The sequence below is a fragment of the Cinclus cinclus genome, chromosome 2 (assembly GCF_963662255.1).
Source record: "Cinclus cinclus chromosome 2, bCinCin1.1, whole genome shotgun sequence".
Classification (NCBI taxonomy): domain Eukaryota; kingdom Metazoa; phylum Chordata; class Aves; order Passeriformes; family Cinclidae; genus Cinclus; species Cinclus cinclus.
The window spans coordinates 36,698,108-36,720,805 of NC_085047.1; the positions used below are offsets into that span (position 1 = coordinate 36,698,108).

Genomic DNA, 22,698 nt, shown 5'->3' on the forward strand with positions numbered 1-22,698 from the left:
AATTTCACACTAACCAAGAGCCTGGTAGTTGTGTTGTTGTCAGCAAAGCTGAGTGCCAGCATTTATCCTCTTTTAAAAATTGCTATCTTCTATTTAGGAATTTCCTCAGGGTGCCAAATAGAGATTGAACACCAAAAAAACCCCCTCCCCCCAAATCCTCACAAGCTAAAGCTCAACTACAAAAACTGCTCTGTTGCTAAGGAATAAAATTAGGTGGTCACAAACACGGTGCTGATGTGCCAAGTTGTGTCCCCATGACCATGCAGCTGCAAGTGTTGAGGTCCCTGTCCCAGTGGCAGCACTGCCCAGGCTGCACACATCACGTTGGCATTGCTGTCTATGAGGGACTGGCTGCTGCTTGCTTTAAGCAAGAGGAAGTAACTTCTTGTTTCCAAATCTTAGTCCCAAAGACACAAAAACTTCAGAGGGCTGCTGCCAGGACACAGTAGTAGTACAGGAAAAAAAAAAGTGTGATATCGTCTATAATACAGCAATGTCTGTACTGGAAGAGCCCTGAGAGATGGGAATGTATTTTTGAACAGAAGGACCATTCTTTGGGAGATCTTGGGCTCTGTCACAGAGTTGCCAGTCATTGACGACATCAGATGGGGGAATATTGGCGCAGCAGAAGGTGTGGTGGTGCCTTCACCTTTTCTCTAAATGCAAATCTTTCTCTGCAGATCACTGCAATAATTTATTAAGCCATGTGGCTGGAGATGGGGAGTAGCTATGCTTGGGTGTAGAGCTGTGCAGAGGTGCAGATGTGATTTATCTGGGCTAGAGAGCTGCTGTGGCCAGTGCCATCTTTTAATGTGCGTGTGCATGCACATGCAGTGCTTGGTTTTTTGGGGCCCTGCCTGCTTAGTCCTCAAGGTATTGCTTGCTGCATCAGCTCTAAACAATAAATCTCAACGACCCTGGAACACAGTTTTTAAAATAATGTTTTTGGATTTTGTACTTTTAGGTGAGCTGTTTGACTAATGTCCCTGCAGTGGTAGGAGGCCTGGAGCAGAAAGCTTTTGCTAGAGCTGCCTTTTTGTGTTTAAGGATTTGTTTTAATGCCAAATTTACCCCCTGCAGTTTCTTGAATTGCAGCTGGTCCAAAGCTGAGATGAGGTTTTAACAGCAGATAGCTGCTCTAGAAGATTAACTGTGAATTTGCAGTGGTTTAGGGTAAATAAAAAGTACTGTAACCACCTGAAAATATAAGGGGTACTGAAAATAGGCTATGTGTTAGTGTGTGAGCTAAAATGTAACCAAAACATGAATACTGTTCCTTACCTTCTGAAGAGACTTGTGATATGCTCATAAAAATTTTACTTGGGAGTCATGATATGAAGTTACTGTTATTGAGATACTAAAGATATTAAACGTACTTATTTACAAAATTAAATTCTGTAACCCAGGCTGTAAAATCTTATTATGCTGTCCCACCCCTAGGGTTTGGTGGTTTTTTTGGGTTTTTTTGTTTTTTTGGGTTTTTTTTTTGTTGTTGTTTTTGTTTTTCATCTGAATTGTGTCCCTCCTGCAGCTGTCTGGAACAGGCAGGGCTGGAAACCTTCCCTTTGGAAACATCTTCTTAACCCAGTCCTGAAGCTACACCCAAGTCTCTATTGTTTCTACTTTCTTCCCTCTCTGAACAATTTGTTTTTGTGAAACATCTGCTGCTCTGGCAGACACCCACAGTTAAAGCTGTACCGCAGTGTTTGTTTGCAGAAATGCAAAGAATATTCCCTGCCAGATCAGTCACTTGCCAGATGGGATGGTTGATCCCAGCTGAGGGGTTTCCATCAGATGAGACCATTGTTAGAGGGGAAGTCTTCTTAGAGGGCACATGCAATGCTTGAGCTGGTAGTGTAGTTCCATTAGGAAGCTGAAGCATTGTGTGCATGAGCATGCCTGGTAGAGGTAAAATGTGCTTCCCATGTGGAAATAAGAGGTGGTAAATTGAGGACTGCTGGGGCAATAATCAGCCTAGGAATAGGTCAGAACTTATCACCTCAAGCTTGACTTCAGTGGCAGAGAGGATCGCCGCATTTGGGATTCCAAGCTCATCTTTGGAGGCAAAAGCCTATAACACTCATCTGTATTTTATTCCTCCTATCCTACCACTTCATGTTCAAAAATGCTATCACTTCTAGATAAGAAACCTTCCCTTAAAAGGTGTAACAGAGGCAGAAATCCTTCTGGGATGCAAACATGCTGTGGCAGAGTGCTGCCTTTCCTATTATGGTGGATACACAGATCACATGTGGCTCACATATGATGTGTTCTTGAGAAGAGGGAGCCTCCAGCTGAAACACAGGATCACTTCTTTATTTCCTCCTGTAAGTTGAAAAAAAAAAACCACAGCGAAGGACTTTTTTTCTCTTAATGATCCCCCTCTGGAGTAGTAGGTTGCCCTTGAACTAAGGGGCATGCCTGAAAGTTTTGCCTGGGAGTGACGGCCACCTCCTTGAGTTGCCAGGAAGAATGTACCCCATAACCCGAATGCAACGGACTGACTGAAGATGTGTTGCTTGAACTTTGCAAAACAATGCCCTGATAATTTTATGCTTGTTTCTGGATAAAGTTCCTTTAAACAATTGTGTTGAGGAGGCTGTTTCACTGCACTTCACATTGTAACAAAATGTTTGAGAGGAGCTGTTTAGGAGTTGATCTCCTTTCAGTGACAGTGCCACTGTAGAATCCTAGAATGGTTTGGGTTGGAAGAGGCCTTAAAGATCATTTGGTTCCATCTCCCCTGTAATGGACAGGGAACCTTCCTCTAGGTCAGATTACTCAGGCTCATCCAACCTGGCCTCAAACACTTCCAGGGATGATTTTCACAAGTCCCTTTCAACCCAAGCTATTGTACGGATCTATGATTTTTATCTTTCTTATCTTTCTCTTCCTCTGCTGCTGATATTGCTAACTTATTACTATTATAATATTAAATTATGTGTTTATAATATATATTAAATATATAATATATTTAAATACATATTACTTTATATATTAAAAATGAATTTTTGAATATATTTATATAGTCTGTCTTTAGACTTCAGGTAGGCTATCTGTCCTGTGCCAAAAACATTTGTTAGCTTTTTGATTGCTATTCCAGGACACTGTTGATTTGGCACAGCCTGGCCTTCACCAGTGGCATGGCAGAGGAGCATTGTGCACAGGGCTCCATGGAGCCCACAGCCCAAGCTGTGAGGTACCAAGCACAGCCTGGACCTCAGACACCTGAAAGTGAAATTAGCTGAGGTTTAATTACATATTACTCCGATTAGGTTTGATGGAGAAGTGATATAAATTCCATTGAATCAAAAGCTTACTTAAGCAGAAGTGAAGAGATGGAAATGATGGCTTGTTTTTTCAATAAGAAAGTATTCTTGCTAAGTAAAACCTTATTTTTTATTTTATTTTGTTCATACCACAGACTTTGACACAATGAAAACAAGATGGTCAACAGCAGTAAGACATGTCACTGCAGTTAATTTTCTTGGATAGTCTGTGTTACGAAAGTGTGTCTGAGGCACATATTCATATTTCACAATACATTTATGATTATGTCATTGCTAAATGGCGTAGTTACACTTGTGCTAATTCTGCACTTGCAACATCATTTGAGTCATGATGTTCCTGTAAATACTTCATTGAAATTCTTGAGTTATGATAGCTTTTCTCATATATTTTCAAAAGTTATGGTGTCAAGCTGTCTAATCTTCCAAGTTTTTAGCAGAACCTTGTCACCCAGTTTAGAAACTTTTCCACATATGATCATGGTGCCACTCAAACCCCTGCCAGCCCAGCAGACTAATGCATCAGGAGACTTTGCTTTCTATGTATTTGACATGCACAAGCCTTTATGCTAAACCAAGGATTTGTTTCTCCGCTGGCTTTACCTCCCTGTGAGGTGGGCACCCTGCACTTCAGTTCTTGGAGCTGCTCTGTCCCCAGAAACCTTGTGGGAAACACCTGGGGTTCAGCCTGATCCTGCACCTGGTTTCTAAAGACACGGAATCTCACTTGAATTGCTGACAGGTTCCTCTATTTTAGTGGATCAGGTGTGGGAGCTTTATTTCACCTAGAGAGTTGGACTTTGTAAGCTTTCCTGGCTTTTCCACACAAGATATGTTTCAGTTGCCTCTTGGGTGTAGTTTAATTTTTTTTGTGTGTTGTTGTTTTTTTTTCCCTTTGGGAAGAGGCTGTTGTTTTTGAGTGGATGAAACAGCATTTTTTTGGCTGGATTTCTGGCAATGCAGTTTTTTTCCACACTTGGAAGTCAGCCTGTCTGCTGTGCTGGCTGTAACTGCTTCAACACAGGAAAACGTGTTGCTGCAGAGAGTACAGCTTAGTGGTTGCAGGATGTGCTAAAATGTAGCCAAGATCAACGGAGTGTTCTTTTGAGCATGCAGTGTTGTCCGTATCTCCAGGCATGTCATGAGAGATGTTTATAAAAGCATGTGTTAATATTGCACTGACTTTTTTGCAGTGAAAACACAGATTCTGACAATAAATGGTGTCAGGCTGTTCTCATGCTTCCGAAGATGGTGTGTACCCTGAGGATGCTGGTCTCTGGTTTGGTCAGACAGCATTGAGGCATTGTGGCTGTGCATGTCAGCAGGGCTTTTTTAATCCTAAAGAAATTAATTTTCTATTTATCATTTTGTAACTACTGCTAATAATGTAACTCATTATTCCTACATAACACAGAAATCAGATTAGTTTATCTGTGTGAGAACTATTGATTAACAGTTCAATCCTCAGATGTGTATGATGGAATATAACTTGCTGTCTGCATGTGATATTTAGCACTTTTGTGGCTGTTCCCAGTGCTGACGTGCACAAATGTCTGAGTCTTCTTCCAGGAGGTGAGAAAGTTAGGTGAGGACACTGCACCAGGCAAGCTATGAGTTGCTTGGTCTCTCCTGAAGGGTCTTTGGTGGCACTGAGATCCACAAGGATGTGTCCAACCCAAACACATCTTTCTACCATCCCACCAAAAAGGATTAACGATGTATGTTAATGCTGCTCTTGACACCAGTAGTAGCAAAGCCCCCTAGAAGACTTCACTCAGAAATGAAGAGCCTGGACAGAAACAAAGCCTTTTCACCATCAGGGGATGCCTGGAATATGTGAAAATCCAAATCTTCTTCCTGTGTGTGAGGTCTGTAACCTCTAGTGTTAAGCCAAGCAGGCAGATGGAGAGGGCAGTCTGCAGGCTGTTACCTCTGTGTCCAGCCATGGTCTTCTGTTAAGTGGGAGCACCACAGCAGAGTTCCTGGAGCTTGTACATTTGTGAGCTGTGATCTGAGTAAAGTAATTCATTGAGCTGTAAGTTTTCCATGGTGGCAAAAGAGGAAAGGGAAAGGCCTGTGTGCTCTGTATGGCCACTCATCTTGATCCTCAGCTTCAGCTTTCCTTTTACTTATAGAAATGTATCTGTGAGATAAAACATCTATCTGACTTGTACCTACTCAACTTGCTTGGTTGCTGTAGGAGAAACATGCTGAGTAAAGCATTAAGGAGCATGAATCGCTCCATGTAAGATAGGGTTGTGGTTTTCATAATCAGTTTTTTTTTTTTCCAGATGCACTTTTTGAAATGTGCGTAGACTTTTGAATGATCAGCAGCTCATCAGCCAGTTGCTGGGTCTGCCCTGCATGGGGAAGCCCCATGCCTCCCTGCACAATGTGCATAGTTGCTTGATGCCTCCTGGAAGTGTTGGTTGGATTTATTGAGTGCTATTGGGACCTTCTCCCTTTCTTGAAGTGGTGCGTTTAGGATTGCCAGAGCACAGGCTGCTGGATTTAGCTCACCTGCAATGGCAGGTGTGGTAGGAGGAGGTGAGGAGATGTCAAGCTCTGCAGCCCCAAGTGCCTACAGTAAATCTTTTCCCCTTGATTTTAGAAAAGACATTCCTGCAGTTTTAATGTTGCACCATGCCAAGAGCATGCATCCTATGTACTTGTGGTTTTGCCACCAACAGCGCAGAGACATGCATGATCCAAACTTCCTTGGGAAGTCCCTCTTAAATTTTCTAGTGTGAATGGAAGTGAAATTAAACCCTGTGGTGATGAGGAGTGGGGAAGATGGGCAAGGAAGCAGAGGGAAATCCAGCCTGCTTGTTTGCAGAGGGGCTTGAGTTGGGCTCATGCTTGCTGAGCACAGGAGCCTGCTTGGGTTGGCAGGTGCTTTGGAAATGAAAATATTTTATCCTGAGTTATGTAATGCTGCAGCATGTCCAGACCTGAATTCCCTGTGATTTTCTGGCCTGCGAGGAATGATTTTCAGCTTGAAATCTAAGCCTTAGCTTTGAATTTTGTGGCTCATATGGCATATGCAATCAGTGTAATATCTGTATACATAACTGCTGCTGTTTGAACTTGAGATGTTTGGGTAAATTTATTTTTGTTTATAGCTGTTGGATGATGAAGAACAGAAAATACTTCTTTGTTAAGAACTATATAAAGACATCAAAACCTGCCTACTGGTTAGATCCAGCAGGTGAAAATGTTGCAGATCCTTCTGTGTCTAATTTCAGCACTAGGTTGTAATGGGGTTTTGAAGTGGGATAGAGCTGAGGTGAAAATTATCAGCATTCCTGGCTTGATATGTTTTTTGGTCTAAATCCTTAAATGGGGAGAAACCTTTGCAGCTGTGGATAGTTTATTTTTTGTTCTGTTTTGTTTTTCATGCAGCTCTTTATTGGGTAGAAAACTGCCTGAATGGCTAAGCCCAGAGAGAGGTGGTGGATGCAGTTACATCCAGCTGGCAGCTGGTCCCAAGGGCTCTGTTTTGGGGCCACTCCTGTTTAATATCTTTATCGTTGATCAGGAGAGAGGATCAAGGGCACTCTGAGTCAGGTGGATCGCATCAGGTGTAGTGGGAATGTTGATCTGCTGGATCTGAGGTCAAGAATATGAACCTCTGTATGAGGTTCAGCATAAGTGCTGGGTCCTGCACTTGGATCACAGCAAGCCCAGGCAGCATTACAGAGTGGGGGCAGAGTGGCTGGGAATCTGCCTGGTGGAAAAGGACCTAGGGGTGCTGGTCAACAGCAACTGAACATGAGCATGGAAAAAGCAGCCCACAGCTTCTGCATTCCCTTTTCAAATGTCAAATGGGAGCTGGAACTTGTTTGTACAAGCTTGGGTGAGAGAAGCAGAGGTGAAAGTCCCTGGTCCCTGTGCTTTGGTTTGGGTGGATCTCGCCAGTCTTTTGGTTGAATTGGAATTAATAACTGGGGAATATCGAGAACATTTATTGCACTGTCTTGCCCAAACAGAGAAACACTGGGGTTCTGGAGCATAACATGAGAAGGGCAGTGGAACTGATGAGGGGGCTGGCACAGAGCTGATGAGGAGTGGCTGAGGGAGCTGGGGTTGTTTAGCATGGAGAAAAGGAGGCTTAGGGGGGACCTTCTCATTCTACAACTGCCTGAAAGGAGATTGTGGTGAAGTAGGGGTTGGTCTCCTCTCTCATGTGAAAAGCAATAAGATGAGAGGAGGCACCAAGTTGCATCAGGGGAGAATTAGATTAGTTATTAGAAAAAAATTCTTCACGAAAAGGGTGATGAAGCACTGAACAGGCTGCTCAGGGAAGTGGTGGAGTCACCATCCCTGGAAGTGTTTGAAAAACATGTAGATGTGTGAGTTAGGGAAATGCTTTAGTGGTGGACTTGGCAGCGCTGAACATGGTGATCTTAGAGGTCTTTTCCAACCTTAATGATTCTATTGATCTGTGAAAACTAGCTAAGTCTAAAACATGTCCTGCTGCCCTTCAGCTGCATTCCCACTGATGGACCACCTCTCCAGGTAGTCACCCTGCTTCGATTTATCCCTCCTGGCCTCTTGTTCTGTTCAGAGTGACTGTGTGTGGGGTGGCATGATGGAGTGAAGCAGAGCAGTGACACAAATGAAATAAAACCCCACAAAAGTGATTCTTTGTGAGGCTAGCAGGAACAGCCCATGGAGGCTGGTTAGGATGCCAGCTGCATAAACTGCCTTGGGGAAAAACAGCTGTGAAACCAAACTTTCTGCCTTGGACTCTACTCCTGCTTCATCTCATGACAGGGCATGTCTCTGTGCTGTAGTGTTTTTGATTTAAATGAATGTGGTGAGGGATGGCTGAGGCATGGACTGGCATCCCATCTCCTGCCCTCACTGCAGAGTCTTGTCTTTCCCAGAGGGTGGGACAGGCAGCTGCATCCTGAACACTTTAAGCCACTGCAGGGATGCAAGACAGAGCCTTGCACCTGCAAACACAAGAAAAGAGAGGGAAAGTAAAACCCAAACCCACACCAAAAAACCCAAGAAAACAAAAACAAATAGAGAAGTTGTTCTCTCCATTAGCTTTGGGGTTTTTTTTAAGCGTGTAATTCGATGTGCTGTATTGCTGAGACACACATTCCCCAGCAGTGCTAAGTGGGGTAGAGGTTGAGACACATCTTCTCTAGGGAGAGGAGAGGGTAGTGCGAGCCTGAGTCAGCAGCAAAGGTCACTTGGCTGCAAGGCTTGGTGTGCAGGAGGAGAGGATTTCATAACGTGGCCAGTGCAGTGTCTGTGTGTCCAGCACTGACAGCCTGCTGGGGCAGCTTGAGCACTCAGAGGGAGCAGCTCCAGCGGGGTGATAGACGGTCAGCTTCACCTGCCCACTCTGCCTCACAAAGCACTGCTTGCTCTTCCTTGCCGCTTGCTTCCTTTGCTTTCTCCCTTCCCATGCCCTGACTTCCTGTATCTCTTCAGTTCTGGCATTTCATCTCATCATTGCATGGTTTCTTTTATGGTCTTGGCTCATCTTTCGGTTCCTGTTTGGGGTCATTATCACATATGATAAGTCCTAGAGCCTAATGAAGGGGATCAGACATAACTCTAGGGTATGTCTGAGCCATTTAGCATTTCTGACCTCAAAGATCTGCAGAGAAAGTTTATTTTTGAGCTTCTAAGAAGATAAATTTGAATTTTGGATTGTTTAGGGTACAAGTAATGGAACTGAAATGTCTCTGGGTGGAACATACCCTCTGGGGTATGAAGAATCCCAGGAATAATTATGCAGTGCTGTGTGAGTGTCATTAGTCTAGAAATAGCTTTTGGTGGATGATTGCATTTTTCTTCATGGCACGAGGTAGCGTGAAACCTTGAAACTTTGTTAATGTTTAGTCTTAGTTTAAGACCACTGTCACTGTGTGTTACATACTGCTTTTGTTATCCAGTCCCACTCTGGGAAAGCAGTCATGGGGATATGAAACAATTACACAATGTAAGAACTCCAGAAAATAAAAAGAGTGGTTTTTTTGGGACTGTGTTTTTAAGGTCCCACTCTTTCACTCTAAGAGAGGAAGAATCTGCAAGGACTTGTGTTGGAGCAAGGTGAAGAGACAGCATCCTCAGGACACCTCCAGCTGCTGCTGTTTGGTGGTACTGTGCTGCACTGTGTTCCTGACCTGGGTGAAGTGACCCGGTTGAAGTGACACGTCTGTGCAGTGACTCAGCTGTGTTCCTACTAACCATCTGCTGATGTGATGCAGCTCATTAGTCACTAATTGGCATGGTTACCCTTTTTTTAGGCTGTTGGAAAGGCCAAGGGCCACATAGATGTGAAGCAGCTGAGTCAGTCTTCTACCTCTTTTGCCCTCAGGTCCACCAGACTCTTGGTGGTGCTTGGAGAGCTGTTTTAACGTTCCCTGCCTGGCAGAAACAGACTGTCTCAGCTTTATCTTTTATTCTCTGATTGTTTGACTTAAGCCTATCACAGCTGTTTGGTGGGACTGGAGTCTGTATCTGGAGCTTTCTGGTGTGTGTCATAATGGCAGTGGGAGACAGCACCCTGACTTTGGACTTTGGACTGTGCATGAGAAGCTGGTTTCTCATTCAACCCAGCCTGCATTTGCTCCCTTCATCAGCTCTGTAAAAATCCTCTAAGCAGTCTAGGGATTTACTGAGGATAGCACTTCCATAATACTTTTTTCCCCTCCATTCCCCACCCATCTGCCCCATACTTCTGCTACACTGACCATCTTTGCCTCTATCTTTCTTAACCAAATCTATAGGTACTGGTGTTCTGGTTTTGCCTTACATGGTGTCTGAACTGATGGCATGTAAATCTGTCTCTATTCTGACATCTTGAGGACAGGTCTTTGATGCCATGTGTAATACCTGGATCCTCCTGGATATAGCTGAATTTGGACACTGTCCTTTGCTTCTTGTCTCTGGGGTTTTTCTTTCTGCCTAAAATCTCCAGCTGAATCTCTTCTGGCTGTTGCCACTTTCCTAGGAGGTTGCAGACCCTTTTTCTGGGCTCAGTGTTGGTAGCACCCTTGGGAGCACTGGGGATGGAGGTGTGGGTGCTCATCTCTTGTGACTTGCTCTGCTGCAGCAAATACATTTGTCAGCAGCTCAACTCTGTATTTGTCTGTTTGCTGCTCTCAGTGCTGTGAGTGGTCATGGAGTAGGAGGCCATGTGGATCTTCCCCCATGTAGGCAACCCTGCCCATCTCCTGCGACATTGCTGAAATATCAGTCTGCATCCTGCCAAGGAGCTTGGAATTGGGGCATGGAGTGTGCTGGATTGTTCCTAAGCTCCTCTCTGTTTATATCCCATTTCAGCAATCTAAAGATTGCTCATAAAGCTAAAGAAAATGGTCAGAGCAGTAATATTCCTAATAGCATCTATTATTTCTTCTCTTCTAAAAACCTCTCATACTTCAGCTAAACAGTTACCCCACCTTTCACTACACTTTTAGCATATGAGCCCTTTCTGTTTTTAGGGAAAGCACTGCTGCTCTTGTTTTAAAGTGAAGTCCCCTACTTGTTCTGCCCTCATGTGTGTCCGAGCCCTGCTCTGCTTGCACCCAGTGTGCTCAGGGTGGGGTTTGGGATATTTCCCTAACAGGAGTAAATGACATTATCCTCTCAGAGAAAGTCCATGCTGTCCTTTGGAGATGTGGTTAAAAGCAAAGCAAACATTTGGGAACATCTAGGAATTGGTGTCTCAGGTTTGTGGAGCACTGCTTGGAAAGCTGAAAACCAGCATCGCTAACTTGTGGGCAGCAGAGACTGACTGCACAAGAACCAAAATGGGGCCGAGGTTTCACAGCTGACTTCGACTACGTGGATGCCCCGGCTCAGAGTGAAAAGTGCTCTTCTCCCTTATCTGAGGAGCAGTGTGTGTGCCAAGAGACCTTTGTTCGGAATATTTGGAGTAATAAAGTTCAGCAGGGATAAAAGGGCATAACTGACTTGGTTCCCCACTGACTTGGTTCACACAGTGTTGTGCTCTGTCTCCCTTGCAGCTGCGTAAATGAGTATGGAAGATTATGATTTCCTCTTCAAAATTGTTTTAATCGGCAACGCCGGGGTGGGGAAGACCTGCTTAGTCCGTCGCTTCACTCAGGTAAGGCTGGCCAGCTCTTGGATTGTGGAATGTTGGGATGGGGACAGCACTAATATGGGAGTGTGGAGTCTGTGGAGCAGAGCACTGAGGGCTCTGCCAGCGTCACAGCTCCAGAGCATTTTGCTGTTCACACCCTTGGTGCGTACATCACATATGGTGATATATAGGCACAAGCAACACATCTGTATCTAATGCTGCACCTGGCCCTCTGCTGGAGTTTGGGTTGGAGAAACCTCATTCCTCTGAAGGTGGAAAGTCCCCTCTGAAAGCCACCAGGACAACTCCTCCTGTTTGGTGGTATTCTGGACTAGTTATTTATAAGACCAGCACATCCTGGTCTGCTCCCCAAACTTTGCTGCATAAAGTGCTCCCTGTTATTTGTCATTAGTAAATAAATAATCTGTGTCCTGAGCTGTCAGTCCAGTGGGGGGTTTTTTTGTGTCAGAATAGCCTCTGTGATCCAGGGCAAGGAAAGACTTTGCATGATGCATCATAAAGTGCAAGTTGTGGGGTTTTAGTTGCACTCTCCATGAGGAATTGTCAGCAATTTCCCCCTTCGCTGTTAATTTTAGTATTGAAGCTATAATGATTTTAGATGCTCTACAAAAACATGTGCCAGCCAGTGGCAATAAAGCTAGTCATACCTAAAAAGTTAACAGCAAAAATCTTTGGCAACATCTGCTGCTTGTTCTTTGGCAGCACAGCTGCTGTAGGGGATGGATGTGCCCCCAAATCAACAGGACTTGGGAGACCAGAAATCAAAAAGCTCTCATTTAGTTTGCTGCTGTTTCTTTCTGATGGTGCTGCAATCAAATACCACCAGTGTTGCACTGTCCCTTGCTATTGCTGTGGCACTGGTGGTGGCTGGCTCTGTGCTTCGTTCCTTAAATGCTGTGCAGAGATGTGACCTCATTGTTGAGAAATGCCTATCGGTGCCATAGGGTGCTGTGGAAGGAAAAGGAAAGGCGTGAGGTTGCAAATGCATCTCATCCTACACAGTTGTTCGCACATCTTTCAGTGCATTTGGAAGTAGGATGAAGGGCCTCACCTTTCCCCTGCTTCTCTCAATTGCACAGAGGGGCTTTCCCCCTCTTTTTTTCCTCCTTTTCTTTTCCTGTGTTCCTACCTCTGAAGTCAATGACTTGCTGCTTAACTAGGGATGTATAAGGCAGGGAAAACACAAGAGGATTGAATTTATGGTAACTTCATGCTGGGGAAATGTCACACTCTAAATGTGATGGAAGTAAGTGTCATGGGAAGGGGACAGCAGATTAATAGTTTTGAAGATGGAAAAGGGTGGGCATTGACACCCAGTGAGACTTTTGTCTTGTAGCAGAAACAAATTTAATGAATTTTTGTTTTCTTCCAGGGGCTTTTCCCACCAGGGCAAGGAGCCACGATTGGGGTTGACTTTATGATTAAAACTGTGGAGATAAACGGTGAAAAAGTAAAGGTAGGAGCCTGATGATTTAAAGTGTAAATCCCATGTAGCAGGACCATAGCTGAGGTTTCTTGCTGCAGCCCTTCCCCTGCTGGTAGACACTCAAGGAAGGTCAGGGCTGTCTGGCATGGCTTGGGCAATGCAAGGTCTAACAATCCATGTGCCCCTCTCCACCATTACTATGAGGATTGTAACAGTGAACCTACTGGAAGGGAGAAAGTGGGACAGGGAGACTTTGCAAAACTGTTGTCCTTGCTTAGGAGACAGTGAGTTCATGCCTGGCTCAGATTGAGGAAGCCCAAAGAAGCGTTTCAGTGCAGCCTCTGCTCACTGTTTCTGGTAAGCAGAAATTTGTTGCATTCCCACTGGGATGTGCTTGAGGAAGGTGTTCTCCTGTAAGTTCCCAAGATGGCCACTAGGGAGAACAGACATCTGGACTTGTGCAGTTCTGCACAATGAAAGTTCATATTCCACTACTGCTAAGTTATGGAGTTGGGAGAAGCAGAGCTCATCACAATACTTGAGTTTCAGCCAACAGGTTGAACTGCAAAGGGCAGAGTTCTCCATATTTTTAACTCTTTCACCATGTGAAATAGGATGGAACCTACTTCTGGGAAACTGTCCTTGTCCTGAGCTGACTCCTGAACTGAGCCTGAGCATCACTTGGCAGAGAGCTACTTTGCCAGGGCCAAAATACACAAAACATGAGATTGGTCTCCAATCTCATGGTTTAATGGGGTCCATGGTTGGGTTCCAGAGCCCAGAAATGTTGGCTGCTACCACTTTGTTCATAAGCAGCGGTTTCACTTGAGCTGCTGTGGTATCTGAGATGAGAAAAAAGTAGTTATTTGAGCCTCTTATATCAAGGTGTCCATGGTCCCTGAGCTGCTCCTGGATTTACTCTGCCAGCATGAATTCAGGTGCATCAAAGTGAAAACCAGTTTTCCCCTTGCTCTCTTTGTCAAACCCAATAGTGAGTAAATGCAAGAGTGGCACCAGTGTGACAATGGCTGGGTGTCACACTGAGACCTGTTTTTTAAACTTGTGTAAGTGATAGGATGGAAGTGGTGGACTTAGGCAGATTTTCAGGCCTGGGTTTTTTTTTTTCAACCTGTACCACAGCACCACAGAGGGGTTTTGAGAAGAAAAATGGGGTGTTGTGTTGCTAAGTTTAGGACATATTTTAAGAGCTGTGGTCACGTCAGCAAGCTGCGACTGTGCTGCACGAGGAACTTACAGATCTATGGGAAGTGGTGGTGCTTCTCCAGGAGACCTTCCCAGCTGAGCAGGTGAAGGACAAGAAGTAGAAAATCCTTTACCTGATAAAGACCAGGTTTATACTTAGGTGGCTGTGCAGATGGGCCAGAGCAGCAGGCAAGGCAGCAGTGAGGATCATGTGTAGCCCCGGTGGTGCTGGTGCTCAGCTTGCTGGTTGTGATGCTCATTAGTGGGGCTGGCCAGGACATGCTTGCTGCTTGTCCCAAGCTCCTCAGACAGCAGAAATGTTTCTTTCAGCCAAAAGCAACTCCAGTGAAGCAATGCAGGAGATCTGAGCTGGTAAACAGTGTAATGACTGTATTGGATTTTATTCTTTCTTATATACAGAGTTTAAATTAGTGGCCTCAAGACCATTCTAATTATTAGAGGGAGAAAAGCAGTCCTGGGGGACAAGAATCCCATCCACTTCAGATAGCTCTCCTTTTCAAGCATCTGGTTCTCTGTCAAATTATGCTGGAGACTTTAGAACATCACTTGTATATGAAGTCTGGGGTTTGCACTGGTGAACTTACCTCAGGATTTTTCTGCATTTGAAGTGTTGCTCCTGTGATATAATCCTGTCTTATGGCTAATTTGGACTGAGGGCACAAAGTTCTTAAGAGAATATTGGAAGCAGTTGTGCCAGTATGAGTTGTCTCTGGGGCAAGGATGGTTCAGGGAAGCTCTGCAAGCTAAATGAAAAGTCTCTGCTGTCCTGCAAATGTCTGATGAATGCACAGGCATCCTCCCTGAATCACCCTGGGGCAGGATTTTGTGTCACAGAGCCTTAGCAAGTGCAATCTGGTGTCTCTGCTATCTTTCACATGGCCAATGCTGGGTTCTAAAGTCCCTCTCCTGCCCCCACCAGTGAGGGAAATTGAAGTTGCTGGAGCTCAGTTTCAGTGACTAAGACTTGGGAGCTTAGTATGATACATTTGGGCATTGGAATGAGCCTTCTGGAATCTGGAAGGCAAACAGATTTCTTTCAGTAGTCTTGTAGCCAAAACTCTTTGAGTAAGCAGTGCTTGTGAGAATAAACATTTAATGAGAGGGGAGAAGCAGGAATGAGTCAGAACAGAGCTGCTCTGGCTGTTAGCTCATTTAGCAGTGCCCAAGCCATGACTCTCTTGCCTCTGTGCTGGACAGCTTCCCCTGCATGTCTGCTGGGATCCAGAATGAGGGAGGAGAGCTGTTTACCAAAAGAGTTTTCAGACTTGAAAATAAATTATGGGTTTCTGGGGAAAAATACTTTCCAGCTTTCCAAATAGCATTATAAAGTCATTGGAGAAGGACTCTCTAGTATGAAAGCTGTGTGCAAGCTTTTCCTGATATGAGCAGCTACCAAAGCTCACTGCCCAATGAGCTGAGAGAGCACTCTGCAGTTGTGAAGGGAATTTGATCTGCCTGGCTTCTTCCAATAAACTCTAAAAATATGTGCTCTCTTATACCAAGAGAGCCCACAAATTGAAGCAAAGCAGATAGCAGTTACCATGCTGGTCCAAGCTAAGCATCCTCAATGCTGCAAGCAGAGGGCTGTGCTATATGGACTTGGTGGAAAGATAAATGTGTGTGCAAATGTTGGGAGGGCAGGAAGCATCAGCTGACACCAAGAAAATAAACATCTAGATTTTCTGCAGGCTAAGTCAGACATCGTCCCTTGCTTATTCTGGGGAGAAAAAATGGTACAAATAAAATAATTGCTGTCAAATATTTCACAAATATTATTTGACATAAATGACCAGTGAGGGAAAGTGTGAAATGTGCGTTTTGGGTGCAGGAAGAATTTATTGGTGGCTGTAAGACTGGGGGCTCTTCCCTGCCTTCTGCACCCAGCACTCATGTCTGCTCTCCCCAGCACAATCTCTTCTGCTTTCAACGTCTCTTAGATTAAAGCAATGGCAGAACATATTCACATCAAGTTTTTATCAATTTAGAGGTCTTCTCAATAAAGGCAGAACATACATTAGCTGGAGTTAACCAGTAGACAGTGATTAAATGTTTTTCCTGGGAAACAGCTGAGTAACAACAGAATTATCTGTATCTTTCCAACTGCTAGTGTTTGGAGGCCGGTTTGTTTTAAGCAAGACTCAGTCATTATCTGGTTTTCATGTGCAAGTAATTTCACTTATGGTTTTGTGCGTCACTTTACAGATACCAGGTTCAGCCATTTAAGTACAACTATGCCAAGAGATTAAAGCACAAAGGTGCCCAGGAGCTGTGAGCCAGCCACAATTACTTTTTGTGGTATTTTTTTCCAAAATTATACCCCACATCTAAAAGCTGCTACTGCAAGTTTTCGTTTCAAACTAGCACATTTATGATGAGTGGCTGGTGTAGCTCAACTTCGGAACTGGGCAAGAATAAGGTTTTCTCTGTACAGGCTGCTGAATATATGGAAAAAAATCTCAAATACTTTACCTTTTTCTTCCCAAAGTACACAGAATTTTGGCTAGAAATCATCCTTCCACTTATTTAATTCCAGGGAGACGTGCTTTTAAAAAATAAAAGCTGAAGCAGAGAAATATTATTTTATCTTGAAATTATGTTAGTCATGAATGTTTTTCTTAGATTTCTTTTTTGAAGAATTGAGGTTTTGATAACCCACTAAAAATTATCAGATGGTTAAAACATAAAACCAGTATAAGTGTAGTTTGTACTGGGAAATGTTGTCTTCTTGGATCCAGAGGGTTTGGCAAACATTCATGAGTTCTTTGATGGTGGTGAGACACAGGCACAGCCTGTCCAGAGAAGCTGTGGATGCCCCATTCCTGGAAGTATTCAAGGCCAGGCTGGATAGGGTTTTGAACAACCTGGTCTGGTGGAATGTGTTCCTGCCCATGGAAAGGGGGTTGGAACTAGATGGTCCCTTTCAACTCAAACAATTTTAGGATTCTGTGTTGTAGCCAACTCTAGGTGTTGGGAAGACAAACAGTGAGCAGCTGGATGAGATGGCTGAAGCTGTAGAGAGGAAATGTGTTCCAAGCCTTAGATGAGCCTTCTGCCGAGCTCCTTGTTCAATCCTTTGCTTTCCACCCATCACTGCATTGTCCCTGGATAACTGCAACCAGCTCCATGAGCTAGAGGAGAGGTATCCTTATTCGTTCTTGGGAACGGCAGCTGCTGTTGTTGGATTTCAGAGCTAGGAGAAATGACTTTCTCCCTCTAGCCCCTCCAGGCTGGCATTTCTCCCCACTGCAGAGGGAGATGCTAGAAGCTTCATGGAAGCCAACAGACGTGCAGCTTCCAGAGCCATCGGCCACAGTGCCAGCTGACTTTGTGCCTTGCATTTCAATCTACAAGTGCAGGAACAGAAACAAATAATGCTGGGGGAAGGGAAGTCAGAAGGAGAAGAGCAAAGTGCTTTCCCAGCACTGGTTTTATCCTGAAGGGGATTTTTTAGGTTGAAATGGTGCTGCTATCAAATAAAAAAAAAAACTTTTTTTTTTTTTTTTTCCCCTTTTACCACCCTTCCTTGCCTTCCTATGGCCAAAGCTGCAGATCTGGGACACGGCAGGGCAGGAGCGGTTCCGATCCATCACGCAGAGCTACTACCGCAGCGCCAACGCGCTGATCCTGACCTATGACATCACCTGCGAGGAGTCCTTCCGCTGCCTGCCCGAGTGGCTGCGGGAGATAGAGCAGTACGCCAGCAACAAGGTCATCACTGTGCTCGTGGGTAAGCCACCATGGCCCAGCACTGCCTGAGGGGTCCAGGGCTTGGAGCATTCCCTCTGCAGATAGCCCCAGGATGCTCCAAGTGGTGCTCAGGATGCCACGGCCACCTCTAGGGGTGTGGTCCTGGTTTGGGTCCAAGGTTACCGCGTGCAGAGGGGGATGTTTCCCACCAGTCTGAAGTGTAGATGGTGCAGCTACCACTGAGCTAAGAATAGAGAAGTTCCCCCTGTGACTCTGAACTCAGATCTCTACAAATATGTCAGGATCTGCTTGAGCTGGTGGTGTCTGCAGTTTGCTGTACTCCATACGTGTGGGATAACCAGTCTTGTGTCAAGTGGTCAGGATCTGGGAGCCACATCAGGATGTGATGGTTGTGTGGCTCATAGCATTCATAGGTGGGGCAGAGCTGGAAAACGGGATGTTCTTGCGTGGATTTTAGGGAAACTAAAAATAAACAACTGAATGTTAGATTAATCTGCAGAGCTTCAACTCAAGGCAAAACAGACCTCAGGCCATCTGTCTGCTACAAGCAAGGGGAAGGTTATTTTGCCTACCAGTGCTTTTCCATGCTCTGCTTTCAGCATCTCATAGTTGGGACTTGGCTTTTAAAGGTCCAAGAATATATAAAGAACAGTGGAAAAATAACTTGGGGAAAGCTAAGAAGTTTCATGCTACAGTGTCACCTTTAATAGTTTGCTATTTAAATGAAAAAAATCTAGGTCAATGTAAGAGGTGTTTAAAAGTGTATTTTAAAGGAAAAAAAAAAAAATCTTTTGAGTGTAACATGCCCCAGTGCTACTTCAAGTGAACTATGGGGTTTACAGAGCTTCTATACAAGAAATTCATACTCCATGAGTATGGCCTGGGTACAAATGGTGCAGAAATAATTAATAAATGACTAACAAATGTACATTGTTTTTTTTTTTCAGTGAACATTAAGTTAATTGCTAGCATCTGCAGCACAACATAAATCATATTTTAGTCATAACGCAGCCTTTGAAGATGGTGACACCCATAAATCACTTGTGTTGAGTGATAATCTGTTTAGAAGGGGTAAATTCAGTGCAGGTAGTGGGTCCAAGACACTGCTTTATTGGGAAAGAAGGAGATATTGGATGAGGGGAAGGCAATGAGACAAGGCTTGCAGGTGAAAACACCACCTTCCCCTTCCACGAGCACTCACAAAATTGCTGATAGGAGTGGGGCCAGGGGATGTTTCCTCCTGAACCTGCTGAGTCTGTGGACAGAGCAGCCTGTTATTACAGATACTGGTCTGTTACCTTTGTTGTAAGATTAATTTATGGCAGAAACATCGCGTTTGAAGTTAAGTGACCAGCAATAGTGTGTAATCATATTAGATACTTAATAGTGTATAATCATATTAGATGCTTAATAGTGTATAATCATATCAGATATTTGTTTGAGGCTTTAATCAACTCTCTGTTGACCACATCTCTCTGAACCAAAGGGTTGGTCTCGCCCCAGCTCACTCTGCAAGTGCCTCCCAAGCCCATCCCTCTTCCAGCCTCCACAGCCAAGGCCTGAACTGGAATATTAAAATAGGGAGCCTTCCTTCCATGCCAGACTTTTTAAAAAGCTTGTAACAACATGATGAATATCACATTTAGTGTCTCATAAGCTATAATTGACATTTTAAGTGCTCCTCAGAGCAAGCACAGGAGAATTTTCAGTAGATGTTAGCATGGAAATCCTTTAATGTTGGTTGATAGCAGCAGACAGATACACTGGTGCTAAATTAAAGCAAACTGGCTTGGATGTTCACAGGGCATATTTCATTACATGAGCTGATATTAAATGGACTTAGGTGTTTCAGGGAATCCATTATTTGGAGGGGAGAGCAAGCACTAGGAGTTACATATTCAAACCACTGCCCATACATATATTGAACCAAACTCTTACCTATCCTTTCAGTTTCTCCTGGTTTTGAAATCAAATTAACTCATTTTTTAAAACATTTTATCAATGCAGGTAATAAGATTGATTTAGCTGATAAGAGGGAAGTCTCCCAGCAAAGAGCTGCAGAATTTTCTGAAGCACAGGACATGTACTATCTGGAAACATCAGCAAAAGAGTCGGATAATGTGGAAAAACTCTTCCTGGACTTGGCCTGCCGGCTGATCAGCGAGGCACGACAGAACACCCTTGTGAACAATGTCTCATCCCCCTTACCAGGAGAGGGGAAAAGTATCAGCTACTTGACTTGCTGTAATTTTAATTAAAGAGCTGGCATGTGATTGCCCCTTCTACCATGGGCCAAGTGGATTTTTTTTTTTCCTGTGCTGGGATTTATCTACTTCAAGGAATTCCTGTCAATCTGACCCATCTGGCTTACTCAGAGTCAGGTTACAGTCCTGGAGACATGGCTGGCTGATGGCTCCAGCTGCATGGCAATGTAGCAGAATACAACAGGGTTTAAATTTAATTTTTCTTGCAGTCTGTGGAGCAGGTTGGAAAAGGAAGAGTTGCACAAGTGCTTCATGTAATGTGGAACATGAGCTGTTTTGTTTCCTTCTGTGGGAGAGTAGACCAGCCTTTCTTGAAGATACTGAAGAGATCAAAATCTCTTACGGAACAATGTGTTTGACCTTTTTTTAAAGTAAAACAAAGTAAGAAGAAACACAACAATGAGCACTGACTTTGGGCTACCCTGGCAATCTTCTGGGCTGTCAGCAAGCAAGCTCTTAGGTGTACATAATGTCTGTGTCTTCATGGAGGAGTCTGGTGTTTGAAATAGTGTTATGTCTCTCATCTACAGGCACTTTCATGAACATGGAATAAACAAAAGAGTTGCATATAGCAGCGTTTTAAGGACTGAAGACGACGTGGATACAGCTCAGTTGCTCCCTTTGGTGCTAGCAGTTCAGCAAATAGTCCATAGGCCAAATGTAGTCTTACCACATTACTGTCTTCTGAATGTGTAACTTATACTGATTAGGAAAAAATACTAATAAGCACTGTTCATAAAAATAAAATCTCATTACCTCTTTTTCTAGGCCTAAGCATAGTGGAAAAGGACCGTGTGCTTCTTTGATATCCAACAAAGGATGAAAAGACTTTCCAGAAATAAAAATAAATAAATAAATTAACCATTGCTCCTCTAAGTAGTGATGTCCTGATGTAAAAACTTAGCCCTGGGAAAGATTATTGGTGGACTTCGCAAAAGTGCACCAGACGTGGGCAGTGTCTTGTGCGTGCATGGATGGTGTATAAAGGTTCAAAGGAAGCACAGTCTGAACTGGCAGTCTGCAATGTGCCCAGCTGAAAAACTAAACAAAGCCTGTAGATACAGCTTTTGTTGGAAGGCAAGAGTACAAAGTTGTAGAGGGTTTGTTTGATGTTAAGTAGAAATAGCAATGGGTTGCAAGTGGCATCCTTCCATTTCTGGCCCATCCAGCTCTCACCTTGTGGAACTGCTCTCAAAGTTGCTCTTGAAGGTCTCTTCTTGTCATCTGGTCTCTCTGCTAGGGTAGCTTTTAGGTTCAGGGCTGTAGAGTAATTTTATTTATCTGATGCTTTGTATCCTTAATCCCAAACTCTGGTACACATAACTTTTTCCTACAGAACCTCTGAAGTAGAAGCACTCTGGAGGTTGTGATGTTACTCCACCTCTAGTGCCATACAATGCATTGCAAATTTACACTTTGGCATGGAAGTGAAATCAGAAGATAGTGACATGTGCACATAAACAATGACATTTGGGAGTTTGAGTTCAGTTTAGCTAATCTGGATAAATCTCTCTTGGCAATTACATGGCTGTGATATGCTGCAATTTAGAGTTAATCAATTTAATATTATTTGGCTTTTGCTGAAGATTGTAACTGAGCTTTTGTATTGACATATAAAGTTGCCAGTAAGTACTTCTTGGGAAAAAAAAAAAAACAAAACAAAAAACAAACAATTAAAAAAGAAGCATTTTTAAATGCTTTTTTTTCTGTTTCCAGGAAAGATTTCTTTGGGCTGGATCATGCTGTGCCTTTGATATGTAATGGAGAGTTGACTTCGTGTCAGAGAGAGGGGGGATTGGTTTGTCATATGGCCGTTTTTAATATATTTTCTTGCTAATTTTAGGTCATTTTTATGACTAGTGGTAAAAGGAAGATGTAGAAATTGTGGGATGAAGCTTGTTTGTCATTTAGGTAACATTTGGCAAAGAGCTTCTGTAAGCGTGAGATGTTGGAGAACACGTCATCTGCTGCTCTGCTCTGGTCCATTTCAGTCTCTGCTCATGTAATCTGGAAGATTTGGAAATGTGTGGGACTTGGTGGCTTCTGCTGTGCTGGACCATGTGATACAGCTTGTGCTGAAGAGCAGTATCTTTCTTCTTGAGCATTCCCCAAATTGCCAAATGCAGCTTCACGTGAGCTTGTGAAGAGCACCCAACTCCAAGACAGCTGATTCTGCTGAGCTCTTAGGTAGCTCTTTAGAGCTGCGCTCAGGGTGTTCCATGGCAGGTAACACTCAAAAATCAATACCATGTGTATTTAATTTGTAGTAGCTCTTAGTGCCTGGACCTGTCAGCATATCATTGACAACAAATAGGGCAGGGCTCTTTGATCAGCTTCATCAAGGAGGAAGGAGACTGCCCAATAAAACACTCATTGGTTACTCAGCCTGGTTTCCAAAAAGGTCAAAGCTGGGCAGGTACTCTTCATCCCTGCTGAGTAGCACTATAAATGCAGTTTAAAGTGCTCCTTGCATCACTTCTGGAGCTGGAACATGACTGAACAAACTGAGCTGGTCAAATAGCAGAAACTGCTAACTTTATTTTCTTGAATATTTACTTGGAGATTTCTAGAAGCCTAAATCTTTTCCCAGTGCTTTCCTAACCTGTAGGTGACCATTTTGGAGACTAGCTACCTACTAGCAACCTCAAAGTACCAGGTTTTTTTATTGCTAGTGCATCTTTGTGTAAGGATTCCATC

At 43.8% G+C, this 22,698-nt stretch overlaps 1 protein-coding gene across 1 annotated transcript in view; it reads left to right on the plus strand.

The window, feature by feature from the left end:
• RAB30 (RAB30, member RAS oncogene family) overlaps positions 1-19,995 on the plus strand; it is a 39,834-nt gene extending 19,839 nt beyond the window's left edge. The window contains exons 2-5 of the mRNA XM_062514153.1: positions 11,282-11,382; positions 12,752-12,835; positions 17,573-17,756; positions 19,745-19,995. Coding sequence (XP_062370137.1) covers positions 11,290-11,382; positions 12,752-12,835; positions 17,573-17,756; positions 19,745-19,995 — 612 coding nt within the window. The 5' untranslated portion in view covers positions 11,282-11,289. The remainder of the gene's footprint in view (positions 1-11,281; positions 11,383-12,751; positions 12,836-17,572; positions 17,757-19,744) is intronic.
• The last annotated feature ends 2,703 nt before the right edge of the window (positions 19,996-22,698 follow it).